Source organism: Haemaphysalis longicornis, unplaced genomic scaffold (assembly GCF_048455015.1).
Source record: "Haemaphysalis longicornis isolate Haplotype H1 unplaced genomic scaffold, Haemaphysalis longicornis Haplotype H1 scaffold_4, whole genome shotgun sequence".
NCBI classification, from domain to species: Eukaryota; Metazoa; Arthropoda; class Arachnida; order Ixodida; family Ixodidae; genus Haemaphysalis; species Haemaphysalis longicornis.
In genome coordinates, this window is record NW_027526361.1 from 46,450,051 (window position 1) to 46,467,565 (window position 17,515).

Below are 17,515 nucleotides of genomic sequence, written 5' to 3' on the forward strand. Positions count from 1 at the left end.
CGTCACTGCAGAAGAGGAGTAAGTTTACTCCGAGGTAACGCGAGGTGCCACATCTCTGTCAAGCACGAGTTGGAACAGAAAAGAAAGGGGAGGAAAAAAAGGACAGGTATATGGACACACAAAAGGCCAAAACAAAATTATCTGGAACACATAAACGGCCTCATTTGCTCCCATGCAGATTTATTACGTGTATCAGTTATGTTAAGGAAGAGGCTTCATATCAGTCGACCTCCGAGAAGTATAATAATCGCGGCTTTCTTACGCGTGAGCATATATCCCTATACAGTCGAACCTCGTTATAACGGAGCAGTATCGGGGAAGTAAATCAGTTCGTTATATCCGATATTCGTTGTAATCGTAGAGGTAAAAGTCAGCTTAAAAAATCGGCAGTCTGGCTCGCGCAACAATCCTAGATAAAAAAACGCATTGTTCTAGGTTTGGAACCCACTATAAACGAGGTAATCCTTGTCTGCCTCCTTGTGGCATTTTAAACCAAACAGACCGGAACGTGAGATCGCGAAATTACAACAGAACAAAGTTTGTTCGGCAAATCAGGCCTGCGTTCTCATTTACTTGATGGAGGATGTGGCTTTCGCCTGGTGGCTTTTCACAGTCTGAGCGGAATGAAGTTTTTCACAGTGTCCACGCAATAAAGGGCCTTTTCTACTGGTGCAGTTTCTCAAGCTACCAAAAAAAATGGTTGTTTTGTCCCACTTTTAAAAATTTTGCTTTTAATACGCTAGCTGTCGAGTTTTAAGCCTTGCAGAAACCAAATATTTCTTCGTTATAGCCGATATCGCGCGGCTCTCGAGGTTTCGGTTTAGTTATAAAAAGAATAGGTGTCATTGAAATGAAACGCGACCAAACAAACTTCGTATTTAGCTCCCTATATCCGATAATTCACTGTATCAGTGTTCGCTATAACGGATTCGACTGTACTCTCGGAAGAGCCGCGTCGCGGTGTATGAAGCCTGTCAATCCGGCGCGCGTGTCGTCTGAAAATGAATACGCCAGGTTTGCACGCCACACTGTTACATCATCACAGAGAGGCAAGGCGTCATCAACTTCCAAAATCAACGCACGCTCGATATCGACGGCGTACAACGCTGTACATACACCTAGCCACGCCCCGTGGTTCCGCCTCTCCAATTCGCCAGCGGCCATAGCGCAAGTGGCGCACCATGCTGGCGCCATTTGACGCCGATATTTTTTTTTCTTTTTCGCTGCCACTGTTGCCAAAGGAAGGGCGGCAGTTACAAGGGGCGCTTGAAAAGAGAGCGCGCTCCCAGAGGTATACACTACGTTATTTCCGGGGCTTCCCCCCACCCCCCCGGAAGCACGCCGTCGCGAGTACACCGACGAGCGTTTCAAAACGCGACTGCCATTTCTGGACCCGAACATTCCTCTCGACCATGGCTGTTTGCCGCTGCTGCTGCGCATACCTATAAATGGCCCTCGTTGACGCTTCCCCGTGCAGCCACGAATGCGCGCTTCCAGGGACTCAGTAGAACCCCCGCGAGAAAAGTGGAGATGTGCGACACACACGCACACGCAACACAAGCGCGAAGCAGGGGTGTCCAGAAACAGGCACGTTAGGTGGAAGGGGGGGGGGGGGTGGAAGAAGGGCAGGAAATATACTGAGTAAAAAAAACGATAAATATCAAGCCAAATACGCGGATGTCAAGACAGTTTTTAAGCCCATGGAAACTTAAGCCCAGTTTAAAGATCACTTGCCATTACGTCCCTCAATCTCTGGAGCAAGGAACACATTCCTCTCTCTCTCTCTCTCTCTCTCTCTCTCTCTCTCTCTCTCTATATATATATATATATATATATATATATATATATATATATATATATATATATATATATATATATATATATATATATATATATATATATATATATATATATATATATATATATATATATCAACGCCCTGAGGAAAGCAAGTTCTCTTTGCTGAAACGTAGGCCACAATCGTGCTTTTACCTTGTTCGAAGTTTTTCTTCTCTTGTATATATATATATATTATATATACACCCCTTACACTAACACCCCCAAAGAGAGCGAGAAAGCATATCCTGGGAGTGACCTTCCAACTCGTTCTCAGTTCTTTTGCTTCTTTCCCGCATTGCAAAGAGCTTTTATGCAAAACCGAGGTGCCTGCAGCCAGCGTGTATGAATAGAAATAAAAACAGGAGAGCGGGCGCCGAGGAGAGCCCAGTGCAAGGAAGGATGCACAAGGCGTGGCATCGATCGGGGGAAGGCCTGGATGACTGCGGCGGCGACCCCCGCCGGGCTGCAGCAGAGCAACCGGGCTATTCTTGTTCCGCAAAACACCACCGCAGCAGAAGCGGACGGGGCTTCCCACCCCCTACCGCGCGCCCACGCCTGGAGCACTCGCAACCAAACTAATTCCCCTGTAGGCCAACTCTAATGACCTAACAGGCAAATGATGTCTCCCTAAAGTATGCTCTTCTCACGTATTTGAATTTCGATGGCCACCGGTCCGGGTGGAACTGATCTTCCAGCTGATTGAACCCGAAAGGCAGTTCGTCTCCCTCCCCCCCCCCCCCCCCCCCCCCCCAGTTCTTTTTCTCCGGACAAGAGACAAAACTATTAAAGGGACACTGAAGTGATATGTAAACATTGCGGGATTACTAGCGCAAATTGTAGTCCGGAGTCCCCAGGCCATGTTTCGACCACTCTAGGCGCGTTTACGCGATTTTATTTAGTAGAAAAACTAATTCGAAAACGCTGTCCTCCTCTCTTTACGCTCGCCCATTTTCTGTGGCGTTTTCGTGTGACGTCAGGAGGGGATGAGCTAGCTGCGCCACGGCTGCGCTACTGCACGGCTCCCCGGCCGACAGAGTCAGTCGGCCCAGCGTTTCGTCCGCCGGCCGCCGGCGGGTCGTCGCAATCAAGGAGGTTAAAAAAAAAATTGCTTGGTCGCAATTCGTTCGCTTAGTTGAAACGAAGCGAATTGTGAATGTGCCTTTCTTTACTTGGTTTATTTGTACACTGTATCCAGCTCCAAGTCAAGGTCGCTTCACACAAGCGCTGCACATGCGACGCTTCGCTGACTGGTACGCCAGTAGGAAAATATAAGGCCTCTTGAAGGCGGGAGAAGAGTCAGCGAAGTCAATATAGGTACTAAGCAAATAAAATCAACTGATATTTTTACCGTACAGCGTAAAACTAGGGCGCGGGAAGCACTTTTTTGCGCTGGGCGAACAAGCACAGCGGTCAGCAGCACGACTACGCATCTGCGAACGCTTTTCCGTCTACGAAATGCAATTGCTAGACGTGAGCTACTGTGGAAACTCGGGCGACGCTTACTGCACGATCGTAGTACAACAAATAGTCACCTAAGCGGCTTGAAATGCCAAAACTAAATAAAAGTGTAAACCAGTTGTACAATATATACCCTATATTAGCATAGCATTCGCGTCCCGCTCCGTGGCCTAGCCGTTTGGGGCGCTAGGAATTCACCGCGAATGTTTTGCGAGTCACGAGTTCGAATCCCCGCGGGTAGGTGCTTTTTTTTTTTTTTGTAAGTTAACTTTTTTGTTTTCCGCCGATGTTTTCTATATTGAGTTCACCTTTTTTTGGGCCGCAACGTTCATGGCTACACGAACTAGTTCACAAAACGCGCGCAGGCTGGCACTGGCGTGCTGTTGCCATAAGCACCGACTGCTTGCAGGCAGTGGGCACAGGCCAGAATGAACAGACCCTTGGCCTGGTGCGAACACGCTTTTTACGATACAGGCATGAGGGAGGCAAGCTCCAAATATGGGGGAAAAGCGCATGACATTTGGGCGTCTGCGGGTACGCGGAGGGCGTTCATGCACTGCGTAGGTCTCGGCAAGTGAATGCTACGACTACAAGCCGTCCTGGGAGGCTTATCTTGTGCATTTTACAGCCGACAACATGGCAGAAGCGCGGTACGATGATTACTGAGATATTGAGAATGCCCATCCAACAAAGCCATTGGTTATGTTTTACAGAACCAAAACCGAAACTTGTGTGATTGCTAACCTTGGGCATCGTCCAATCACGGCGCCCCTCCTCCCAACGTCACAGCCTTAGTTGGTGCGGCCGCCGCAAACCGCGCATGGTAGTTTTTCTTCTTTCGCGCTTTGTAAAATAATTACCGATTTGTCAACCGGATAAACGATGAAAAGTGTGCTAATTTGAGCCAGTCTACGCAGTGCAAGCAAAAACGGGAGCTTGACAAATTCACTTCAGTGTCCCTTTAAATGCAGAGCACTTTAGGGGCTCGCCTTGTCGTAGCTCGCTCGCTGGACCAAAGTAGAGCCACACGACGTTCCGCCGCCGCGGCGTAACCCAGAGGCTTCGAAAACCAAGCGGTTTTTAAGCGTTCGAAACTCGTCAACTGCTGGCGCTTGTCATACATCTACCCGTTGTTTAGCGCAAAGAAAACAGCAGGTACATTTGAGGCAAAATATACGCAATTAACCGGCAGCGCCCGCGTTCATTTAGTTAGGAACGCTCGTTGGGTTGGTTTTTACGATAGTAAGCGAAAAAGTGGCTGTGCAACGCGGGCACGTGCGGGAAGAAAAGCAAGCACAAAAATAACACAATTCCTGCTGGCGCAGTTTCAGGCAGGAGGCGCGCGAGCACTGGGAAGGCGGGAATTTGAATTGCATTGGGTGGTAGCAGTGAGCGGATAACGGCCGCGCAACAGCCCATTATGGCGAATCACTGCTCTGCACTTCCGACAGCTTTCACATTGAGTGGAACGGCTTTAATTTTTTTATACTTGGCGGGCGCAGTGATACACACGGGCGGCTTTCAATGTGTTCCAATCGAATATATCGAATTTCGCTACGCATCGAGCAATTTCGCCCATGCATAACGCTGGAAAGTGTACTCTGAGCGTATACTGAAGAAGATATCAGGTATTCGATGTTCGTTACCGCCAAATGGTTAGGGAAGCTGTTATTTCGAACCTACGCTCTCAGAGACAGACGAAGGATTTTCGCCCGTCCTCGCGGCTGGTAGGTGTGTGTATCCGCGGTCACGCACCAGCAAGCGGCCTGCCGTACGCCCTCCCTTCTTTCTTTACGCTGTTCAGCAGACAGCGCTGCAACAATTACTGCCCTCTCTTCGACCTGTTCCCGCCCCGGTGGTCACGCTCTCAATTCTACTCTGTGCGCTTAATCGCTTCCGCCAACTGCAATCACCGTTCGTCCGCTATACGTACACTTTGTCCCATACACATTGCTCGAAAACATTTGCACGGCTGACCGCATCCTTCGACGCGCTGTTGCGGTTATTCAATGTGCTGTTGATTCGCCCAAGTTAACCAGTTCAAAGTGTCATCGCGTTAAAAGGAGGTGTTAAAATAGGTCTCGCCAATGCAAGCCTGAACTTTATTTTTCTCAGTTGTATTATTCAGTATGAATAATGCAGTACTTCTATACGCCCACGCACGCACGCACGCACGCATGCACGCACAGACAGACAGACAGACAGACAGACAGACAGACAGACAGACAGACAGACAGACAGATAGATAGATAGATAGATAGATAGATAGATAGATAGATAGATAGATAGATAGATAGATAGATAGATAGATAGATAGATAGATAGATAGATAGATAGATAGATAGCTAGCTAGATAGCTAGATAGATAGATAGATAGATAGATAGATAGATAGATAGATAGATAGATAGATAGATAGATAGATATAGATCTTATCAAAAAATGACTGAGAGGACTTCTTGTAAAGGATTACATGACTTCAGAATATTACAGGCAGTTGCAAGCACACAACACTTAAAAGAAACAAACGAATAACAATACACTACCATATAGGCACAAAAGTAAAGCAATTGGCTAACAAAATTACGTTTTCAGGATTACGCAACTCTGCCCGTTTTAATAAGTACCGGGGTAGCACTCGTCACGGCTCCAAATAAAGAGCGATAGCGAACAAAGCACGCCGCTAAGATGCACACGCTAGACCGACTTACTGAGAGCCGTAAGTTCAGTTCGCATACATTCGCCACCGCAGCCCGGCGACCCACTTACGCTATACGGGACTGCTTGATATCCTTTGCAGCTAGCTGCCGGCGAGAGCTTGCGAGAAACGACACCGAAAGCGCAGGCACGCATACACGAAAGGGGGAGGGAAAGAAAGCTTCGGCCTAGCCCAGTGCGCGCGCGGTATCTCGCCGCGTCCTCCACCCCCATCGAGCGTCGTAATAAGGTGCCGGAGAGGGGAGGAGAGAACACGCAGCAGGAAGAGGAAAAATCCTTGGGCCGACGATAAAACAGCGCGATATGGCACGGCACGGAGAACAGGAACACCGAGGGAAGAGAAGAGAGAGAGTAACAAAAACAAACAAGCGCTGCAGAGAAAACGATGCCGCGAGAAAAACGTAATAGCAGTGGGAAGAGTGCGCGGCCTGACGGAACACACATGCGGCGTCGAGGACGCAAGACGAATCTCCCGCCGCGTTGGAGCGGAGCTCCTCCACAGCCTCCGATCTCCTCCATCCTTCTATGTAAACACCAACGCGCGAAAACGAAGTACTACTGTCCCCACACTGCACGCAGCTGTCCCTTGCAAATACCTTTTGCGCGCGCGACTGGAAAGCCTCCCGAATAAAGCCGGGATTTCGCTCGGTACAAAAGCGAAGCGAGAAGAAAAAGGAACGTGCACCATAAAAGAAAAAAAAAACGAATAGTGAAGGAATGCAGGGCTGTCGCTTTTAAAGATGTGCTTTTCCCAAGCGCCCCACCAACACACGCACACACGCCGAAAATTCAGGGCTGATTTCTCTTCTAGAGGTACTGGAAAGAAATCAGATAGTGCGTAGGCCAGCATTACAGACTTTTCCTCTGTAATTACAGCATTTTTCGTGTGCGTGTGGCACGGGTATTATACACCGTGCCACACGTACACGAAAAATGACATTAAGTGCTTAATGTTTTAAGTTTTAATGCCATTAATTCGCTGCTACACGCAAAAATCTCATACCATTCGCTCTGATGTAATTTTTGGTTTAAGGAGTTCCGCACAACTCATTCGCTTTCACGAACGTCTTAAATCTGCCTACTCTCTAACACGGTGTGCACGAAATGGAACCAACGAAACTCTCAACACCAAAGTGCTGACGCGGAAACGTAGCTGAACGTCGAAATATTACGATTTTTTGTCCACTCGTGGTGGCGAAGTTCTGAAGCAAAGTTCACTAAAACAGCGGTAAAAGGTAAAAAAAAAAACATCGTGTTACTCGTCGGGTTAAATTTTTCGGATTTGGCTACCGCTGGCAGGCGACGGCAGTTGTTGAAGCCACTTTTTGAGGCTCACACCATTTTTAAGAAAGCACAATTTCTCATAAAGTTTTGTTTCACAAAAAAAAAATCATTTTTAACTCTTGCAAGACATTTTTCTTTGCGTTAAAGACTTCTAAAATATGAGTGAATTTCTCTTTTTGGTCATGATCATTATCATGCCTAACACATTTATTGCCTTTGCGTTTTCGCGTCTATCACGGCCCGCCCAATTAATGTCATTCGGCATCTTAAGGCCTTAAACACTTCATGTCATTTTTCGTGTACGTGTAGCACGGGTATAACGAACGCGCATACGCACTATCACCCTCCACCTTCGGCCACTCCCAAGGACCCAACGTTTCCCTTATCCGCTTTCGAGGCTAAGTACACAACGCGTCTCCTTCCTTTCACGACGAGAGCAACACGGAGCTGTTCCTGGGTCCACCTCGCGGTGACCCAAGAGTTGCGATCAACGAAACGGGTAGTAAACTTTGCTAAACGGCCGCGTGCCATAAAGATATCGCCTCCGCAGCACGCCTAGGCCCCATAAAAAGTGCACGCGATGGACAACGCGTTTCTCAGCCGTGCACGCCTCGAACAGGTTCCGTTGCCGGCACTCCGCAGCAACGACGGCCTCCCATAGGCGGTGGCAAAATAAAACAACAAGAACCTGGCACCCAAGGCGAGCTGTCAACTTTTTAACCACTCTCCGTACTTCGACGTGAGCTGAGCCAGCGTTGGAAGTGGTTTTATTGCGGGCGTCTCTACTAAGTGTGTCGGTAACACGCCCGCGCTCCTCGGCGACTCCGGCCGCGGCGGCTTCCTGCGTCTCCGTCGTAAAGTGAAAGCAGGCGCGGAACGCGAAAAAAAGAACACGGAGACGTGGGAACCTGGGAGCACATGCCACAGTGGCGAGGCCAGCAATCTGGGAGAGAGATGGGCGAACAGATTTACTGCCACGTCCAAACAGTGGCTCTTCCAGGCCGAACAATGGTACGGGCACCGACAGGACGGGAAGATTCGTTAAAAGCACGTGTAACAAAGACCGCAGACCTTTAGCTGTGCGCAGCGACTTCTATAAGCCCGTTATCGGGCTCTCCGAGGAAAACAAAATACCAGAGGTTCCAGTTCCAATCTTTCTGATAAGTGTGGCTCATGCAGTGCTGAAGGTACTAAGTACTGCACTCGGCTATAGGATCGGCACGACATTTGTGACGGCCTCGCTCATCGGTCACGTCGGCAGTGGCTCAAGAAGCGAGGTTAAGGTGGCTAGGTCGCGATTCGGCTTACCGAGAAGAGGCTAGAAGGCAGCATTGTGATCCCGTCGTCCCCTTCTCATCCTTCTCAACACAGCCAGCCCTACGATCGTGACCCCTGGTCCCTTCCTCTCGCGGATGCGGAATCGCCAAAGTAAAGACTTTTTTTTAGCAAAAGATACGGTTTCAATTAATCACTCGACGTGAAGCGGCGATTCATCCTGCTCTTCCCCATGTAAAATGTCCCGTTATTCGATTCCTCGAGAGTGCATGCAGCGAGCGCACCTGCTCTCGGGACGGGGTAGACAGCACCCGGTCCGACATTCACTGACAAGGGATTTTAAGTTTCTGTTTTCAATTTTTAATACGTGGCCGTTCGTGCTGGCAGTGAAGCTCGTATTGACAGTGCCAGAGGGCCGATTTTCTTCGGACTAAATACAGCGGGAAGGCATCGTAAAAGGTTTCTGTACCACGTCCGCCTTGTGCCTACCTCCTTTTTCGGCCATCCTTCGTACATCTAAAAAACAAAAACCGCGCTCATGATGAAACACAAAGGAGGCTACACACACACATAACGCTGATCTTGTTTTTTAGTTTGTATGAACAAATTGCGGAGGCCACATCCGCTGTGCGGTGGGCAGCGTCCCATGCTCAGCGGCGGTCGCGGCACGTCGACTCTCTTTGAGCGACCTCCAAAGCGGAAGAGCCGCACCGACGCGTCGCCTGCACGGTTTCACACGAGGGTGGGCCACGCCCTTTCGTCCGTGGAAGCTGCACGTGACGTGCCAGCCCCCTGCCCGTGCACAACCGTGCAACGTGCACGTAGCACTCTGCCCTTAGCTGAGAAGAACGTGGTTGCGCGTGCTGGTGCGAAGACTAAACCAAACTAAAGCAACCAAAACGCACTACGACATTTCTTCACTATATGCCCGATCTGTAGCGGCGACCCTACATAACCTTCACTGGGAGTCCCAGAACATTACAGTCCGGATGATCGATCAACAAAGTTAGGTAAGCAAAAAGAAAGTGACCAGCTTAAAAATTCAAGAGCCATTCTACTCGGGTGAGAGACGATGACCAGCGAAGCTGGAGCCCGGTCTGCCTCCCCATTGCGACGACAGAAGTGAAGTGAACGTCAAAATGGTGAAGGGAAACTTGCCGTGACGACGTAACTAGAGTATTCTAGTTCACTCTAGCGTAACTTCCGCCCAGAGGAACCGGAGGAAACTAGACACGCTATCGCTTGGAACGCCGGCAAAAAGAGGGCGGTGCGAGCGTAGACATGGCCGACGCGGTCGCACAGCGGAAGAATGTGAGAAACCTTGTCTACCTGCGAAGAGCCTACTGATCTTGAAAATGGTGCCCACTGATAACAAATCCGCTCAACACATACCCATGTGATCAGGTATATAGGCATGAGGGCCAAAAACACGTTTCGAACGGCGTGCGACTTGGATGGTGACCGCGATCGAGAGCACATACCGGGACGCTCGTTTTCCCCGCGGACGAAGCTCGCGACTGTACCTCGAGCCAAGCACGTTACGCGACTGGACCCGAATTGTACGCACAGGATAAATCCACGGAACCCTACCCATAAACACTTTAGCTGCAACAATTTCACTCGGTTGTAGTGCGTACAGGACTCCACATTAAAGCAACGTAACGTGGCTAATTTCTTTACGCAGGCGATAGCTCACATTAGACAGTTATTAGCGGAAAACCGGTCCCGGCAGGATGCCCGGTAGGCGACCGGCGCTACTGCGCGTGCGCACAGGTGTACCGGGCAGCGTACCGGGACCGGTTCCCCGCTCTGCTCTCGTGTTGATGCAGAGAGCAAACGGTGTATGCTGCCGAGCAAATACCGCGCGCTCCTGGAGGGCTGACGCATCCTCGGCGCGAAAACGCCACCTCTCGGTGTAACTACAGGCCTTGGGGCGCACGTCATCAACGGAAGGCCAATATAGTCCTTCTCAGCCAAGGAGGTTGTATATACAACCTCCTTGTTCTCAGCTGACCGGAATCGAGAAACGTCACGGTAGGCAGGCTCGCCCTCGTGGAAGAATAGACTGGGCTCGCCTAAAGTCCCTTGTTCGGCGTTTACGCTCGTCGAGAAGGGGAAAAAAAAAAAAAAAAGGCTTAGCGAAAAGGAGGAGGAGGAGGAGGAGGAGGAGGACCATAACCTCGCTTTGCCTGCTACGAGGCGACGGTGAACCTGCCGCTGCGTGACGAGCCCCTCGCACGAGGAGGCGCATCATTAGAGGGAGGGGCCAGGGCCCGCAGGCATGATGACCCCGACCGATCGGCCTAGCGGCGGGTACAGCTGTTGCCGAGCCAGCTGAGAGGTGCGCGCAGACACGGATCGACCACGGCGGCCCCTAGCAACACGCAGGCTCGCTCCACCGGTGAGGTGGATGGACCGGGTGGCACCCCGGCCAGCCGCCCGTTGCCATACACAAAGGACGGCGGCACGCGGGGAGAGCTCCCGTTGTCCAGCTGCCCCGGTTCAAGGCCGAACCTTGGCCACCGCCTCCGCATCGACGCGCGCTGGCCTCGAGAAGGTCGGCCAAGAAAGAGAAGCGCGTGGCACATGCCCGCGGAGAAAAATCAATCCGCGGCATTCTTTTTTTACCCCCTCCCCGTCGCCCAACAATGGCCCCATTTAGCGGAAAAAGAAAGAAAGGAACGATGACCGGCTTCGAGGACGTGCCGTGCCTTTTCTCGCGAAAACGCATCTACGTCTAGGGTGCGGCAACAGAGCAGATGCCCATGTCGTGTAGGTGACGCATGGTATCCCGAGACGGGCTTCCTTCCCAGAAATGTGACGCACGTACGTTAGGGCGTTCGCTCAGATACAAGATGAGACGAGCCAGTTTGGTGCTCCAGCGACGACGATCTCGAATCGAAACGAGCGCCGCATTGTTGGACGGTGACGAATCCGCGTGCTCTCGCACTGCCATTCCACTGAGCAGAGAACAAATATTTGCCGCGCCGAACCGGCCGACTGGTTCACCTGTCCGCCGCGGCGCAGGTGTTGCTTGCTTCCATTAGAGAGCACAACGAAGAGGTTGAATTTACGCCCGCCGTGAACGCGCGCGGAATGCGTACACAGAACAGCACAGGCCATTGCCACAAGCCAATGCGGAAGCAATCAAACAAGAGGTTCTGCGCTGGGCCCTCTGGGCACCGCAACTGTCGAACTGTCGCTGCCATGTTATGCAACGACAGATGGGCACAAAACTTCGCTACTTTCAAGATACGCCCGATTTCGCGCCTTGGGCTGCAAAGTGGGGACGTCGGTAGGCAGAAGTATGCGTAGGCATTCTTTGCCGAATACCCCACATCACCAACCGTACGATGCCGTGAAATAACTGCACAATGCATAATTACTTAACGCATTTACTTGTTACAACAGTGTAAGAGGACATAGTTGGTCGAAGTAACTTTAAAAACCAAAACCACAAAAATAAACTGACCCAGAATATCTATCATATACAGCGCCCTCACACGACGAAGGCAAAAATAAGATGCCCGAAAAAACAAACCGAGAAAAAAAATACGTGGAAAAGCACCAACCGTGTAACGCACTGCATCTACGCAAAAGCGTGTAATTGGCGAAGTTAACACATGTAATCGCGGTGATAGTGTAAATGTACATTATTTGTCGAAAGAAAAACAGTAGCGGCGCAGGAATGCTTGCGAATTAGTAGACAAAAGTGAAATGGTTTTTTTTTTTTTTAACGTGAAACGTTTAGCCCCAAAAACTGAAGCTAACGTCGGTTATGTAGGTTCTGGCAGAGTGCCAGGTTTTAGAGGGTGATTATCGGAAGTATCGCTTTATTCTAGCACTGTTCTAGTGAGTGTGCGCACAGTAGTCGTTTAGCTACCCGATGGTGAGAGACATCAGCGTAGGCGTCCGGTTAATAGGACCAGATGGTCTAAGAACACCTGACGAACCAAACACCATAGCCTGGAAATGTGCCATATTTTTTGTTGCTTGGCAGCGTCCATACAGCATATACTTCCAGTTGACTCTCAAATTCATCCGTCATGAACTTTGAAAACAAAAAAACGCATCTGTGCAAACTTTATTCTGAAGGCAGAGGTCCGTATACTGCGTCTGCCAATTTGACGGCGCCCATCAACAGCATCCAAAAATGTTTCTCATCGGACCGGCTAACCCTCGGTAAACGTATACAGCTCAGCCTCGGTGCAATGACATTCTTTTTTTAGCATTTGAATCACAAAAATGTTGCCGCCAGCGGCTGACACGTGTAATGCCTCCAGCAGAGAAAGAAAAGGTAACCTTACCAACAACATCTGTCGGCGGCCGCACATGAGGTCGACGACTATGACCAAGGAGAACGAGCAAAAAACGAAAGGGCAACGCGCACTTACCGCTCTCTGCCGTCGGCCTCATCCTCGGCGACGACAAGCGACCGGACGCCGACAGATAGCGTCACAACTTCTGGCCAACAAGGAACAATCTGCGAGAGCAAAACGACAACAAGGCACGGCTTCAAGGAAAGGGTGGACAGGAAACGCGAGTGCCAATCCTCCGAATGCATACACGTGACGAAACTTCACCCCGTCCGGCGACTGACGGCCGGATCACATCGCGGAACACAACAATCTTCCTAGAAGCGCTTGAGGTATACGAGGGGCTCCCACAGTGTCCAGTTACCGAACGCGCGAACTAGCGCGAGCGGTACTCCCCCCGCCTCATCACGGGCAGCCCACGTACTGTCACGTACTCAAGAACGACGCAAAGGCGAACTTGCGCTCCGCGATAAACTAGAGAAGCGTGCATGCCAACGACTGAGCACGTCAACAATGTGACGTGCACAGTAGTCGAACATCGGCGAATGGACCTTTTTACAGTACCGGTCCTCCTACAGCCGCCACGGAGAACCTAAACTGGCATTCGGAGGACTCGTGCGCAAGTATCCTGGTCCTGCGGTCCCTCCTTTTTCTTCACTTTTGTTCATTTTCGTTGCTCCCTCACGATTAGCTATGTCCTCGCAGCTTGGTTAGCCCAAGCGTCAAAAGTCTTTGCCCCTTTTCTTTGAAAGCCTTTAAGTGCGCACGTAACTCATGGACAATTCAAATACGAACCGCGGAGCGCACGACCGAAGGTACCGGTGCCGTCACCTGGCAGCGGCCGTCGAAAACGAACGGACATGCGCAGTTGAGATGGCGGGAACGAGGCTGCGTGTCCCACTGCGAAATGTTGCCATAATGTTGCCCTCTGCTCACTCGCATGCTTGCCTTGTCGCCATGCCGCAAGAGCGCTGCAAGCACTGAAAGTACTACCGCCGCTGCAGCTGAAGGTGTTGGTCGCGTTGAGAGCAATGCGGCGCGTAACTGCCTGCAGCTGCGGCAAGTGCTCGCGCGGGAACCGCGAGCACGCTCTCGTAAGGCATACTGCTGAGCTCATCATGCTTTCTTGAAGAAAACCAGCGCACAGAAATGGAGACAAAAATAAATGCACGCCGCCTAAATTTTGATGGCCCTGCAATGTTTTGCGTTCGTGAAGAAGTGGCTTGGGAATTGAACAATGAGCTGGCCGCGAAGAATGCTCCTTTGTTTAACGGAGTTATGGCTTAGTCATTTATCGGGTTCGGAGCTTGTAGCAAACGGTAGATACATTAACATTAACAATATAAATTATTGTTGTACATTACATATACCACCCCAGTGCTTGTAGAAATCTGCGAAGCGGGCAGCACTGTGCATGGTTTGGGCGTGACCCAGGTATCCATCGTTTTTTGCTTTGCGCAAGTTACTGCACCCCATATGCAAAACTCTGTCGGCAATGTGACGCCGGCACACACGGTGAGCAGGCGCTCGTGTCATCCGAGCACACAGTGGCCGCAGATACTATCCCGCGCCGCATCGCTAACAATTATTTTCAGCGCTCTTGTGGCATGGCGACAAGGCAAGCATGCGAGTGAGCAGAGGGCAACATATCGCAGTGGGACACGCAGCCTCGTTCCCGCCATCTCAACTGCGCATGTCCGTGCGTTTTCGACGGCCGCTGCCAGGTGACGGCACCGGTACCTTCGATCGCGCAGCTCCGCGGTTCGTATTTGAATTGTCCATGACTGTACGAACTGCGCACTGTCCGAAAAGGGGAAATAAAAGCGCGAAGCCCTAGGAAGCACAGCGGCTCCCCAAGCAGCAAGCTGAGGGGGAGCCGTTTTGTTTATTTCGCCCGAGGCTACTGCCAAGATGGCAGACCGGCAACACGCGCATGCGCACATCGCTACTGGAAAATGGTCCAATCCCGGCGGTTGGCAACCCCATGCCGGGACAACCCCAACCCCCCAACCCCATTGGCAACCCCACGCCAGACAGTTTCGGGCCTTTTTCCCCCCTCCCAAAAAAAATCTCATCGCATCGCAACGTGCATTTATCTGGGAGCGCAGTCCTTCCCACGAACATCCAATTAGACCGAGAACAGTCCCGATCAAACGAGAACAGTTTTGGCGAGCGACGAACAGCTAACGCTTTTTCCTATCAAACGAGATAGCCGGGCGTGGTCTACCGCCACAAGGAACAAATGGATGCCCCATTTCCAGCTCGGGTTAAGATAAGCCATCGCCGCAGCCAGACGATGGCAACAAAACAAACAATCCGATTCCCCAAGCTTGGTTCAGGCCACCATATTCTATCCTCGCGGCAACTCTTTCGCTTCCGAATCGGCCATTAGATCGCAATGCCAGTCGCATAAATTCTGCACAGCAAGCCAGGGTCATTGTTACTGGGGGCAGAAACAACAAAAACAGGTCAAATATACGAACGAGGTACGAGCCGACACCTGCGGGATTAACGCTGGCACCCGCATCGGTCGACGACAAATGCCTCCTTAAGCTCGCCATAAGAGGCTGAACGATAGCATAAACACAGATCCCGAAAATGATTTTTTGCACGTGAGGGCTTGTAACAAGCTTTTCAGGAGGGGAAAAACTGTTCCTTACGTTACCACCCGAGAGAGATGCAATGTCGAAAGCCGGTGGTGCCCTCTATCATACTGAACTGCTGTGGTATTCTTATTGCAATAACCAGGCAGGGAGTTATTTTGTGTTAATGCTGCGCAGGTGTTTTAAGAGAAACCGTTATAAGTAACGGAAACCCAATGGAAAAGAGCAGTTTTAATGCACAGCAGCGATCATAGCCAACGGTTTAGGAGAGCCTGGCGTTCTTCTTTCGCGCTATTTCTGCAACGCGTTGAGCGGCTGTTCGCACAGCACGACGCCCCCACTTGTGCTTGGTTTACAGTCACGCGACATCCGCCTCTCCGGCGACAAAAACAAGAATGACGGCCCCAAGAGCCCCGTTTCGACCCTAAATGCAGCGAAAAACCGAAAGTAGTGAGCGACGCCCGACAGCCGCCCAGCCAATCAGGGCTCCCTTCTTCGTGCACGCGTTTTACCTCGGCGGTGTGCGCCGCCTGCTCGCTGCACGGAGGTGTTTGTTGACGCAACTGAGATAACTCGTCACTTACAGCGCGCGCCGCACGAACTTCGCCGCCGGAAGTTGCTGCATAGGCGCAGTTCGACGACCATAAAAACCCTTCCGTTTCCTTCTCCCCTCATTCTTCCCCTCTCTTTTTATTTGTGTTTCCTTCATCTTGCGCGGGAGATAAAACAAACAAGAGAGCTAAACAGCAGACACACGCCTCGTCAACAGAGGTTCTAGAAAAGTTTCCGGAACTTGAAGGTGTAACTCCCCACTACGAGTTGTGTTGCAATGTCTTGTCTGCGTACACTGCCCCAGTTCCCGTAGAAGGTAATTCATCTGCTGAACGTCACCATGTACGGAGGGAAGTGCGGTACGCTCCGTATCGAGACACCACGAGGGGTTTCCCCCGTCTTTCCTGCCCACCCTCACCGACTCCAATAAGTCTCATTCTACGAGATATTTTGATCGACACAAAATACAATGGGATCGTGTCAATTGATTACTCATTTCCGCACATTGCGACAAGGGCGCGAGCACACACGCACTTACGATCAGCGCTAAAACGAGCGCGTCCGATAAACAGCCTGCGCGCGCGCGCGCACACACACACCGTTCCTCGCGTTGAGCGCAGAAACACCGAGAGCGAACTTCACCGATCGACGTCGACGCAGATAAATCAGGCCGCCTTGCAGCTGCTCGAAGCTAGCGAAGCCAGCTGGCCGCTATGCGCCGCGGCCTGGCTCGCTCTCGAGGCGATATATATAGTTTTATAAGGCGGGCATATAAAACAAAGCGCAGCATCGTACAAAAATGCTGCCACGCCTGTGCTAGAGCAGAAGGAAAGAATCCGGCTGCTTAAACAAATGAAATTTACAGAAAAAAATATACTACAGGCAAAAAAAAATTGACGCTGACTTCAAATATCGTTCTTAGTTTCTTTGCTGCTGTAAACGTTCATTCCAAGATATTGTCTCTGACATTTGTACACAGGAAGAGGCCGTAGAGAGTCAACCCAAGCAGTTTTTGTTCTACGCCGATCTAGCGCCGGATTCAAAATGAAGCTGATGCTGAGCTACTAGGTGTGCCGTTACTGAATAAGGGGGGTATGGGGGGGGGGGGGTGGAGAGGAGGACCTCTACGGTCTAATCCAGACAATCGAGGATCTCTGAAGGGCGTCGAAATCGAAACCTCCAGCCCGCGTAGGCTTTCGTTTTACGCCTCCAGAAGGGAGGGCTCACCGATCATTTGACCTCGCCGGCAATTTGGCCGCGGAGTCTCACAGGTTGGCACCAGCACCGCGCCCGCGGGAATGCCATCGTGCGTCCTTTGCTTTGACGTCAACGTGCTGCTGCCTCGGCCGTTGCCCAATGGGATGCGTGCAGATCGCGGACAGACCGCATTCAGGGGAAACATGTGAACTCTAGGGTTAACGAATGCCGCATCCACGTATACGTGTAAGATGACGCAAACTTGTTACCGTTGT

General features: G+C 50.9%; 1 protein-coding gene across 1 annotated transcript in view; it reads right to left on the bottom strand.

The window, feature by feature from the left end:
- Nucleotides 1-13,055, bottom strand: part of Atos (atos homolog atossa) — a gene marked incomplete at its 5' end in the record, with an annotated part of 46,553 nt that extends 33,498 nt beyond the window's left edge. The window contains 1 exon segment of the mRNA XM_077706632.1: nucleotides 12,967-13,055. Coding sequence (XP_077562758.1) covers nucleotides 12,967-12,988 — 22 coding nt within the window.
- Nucleotides 13,056-17,515: the final 4,460 nt, after the last annotated feature.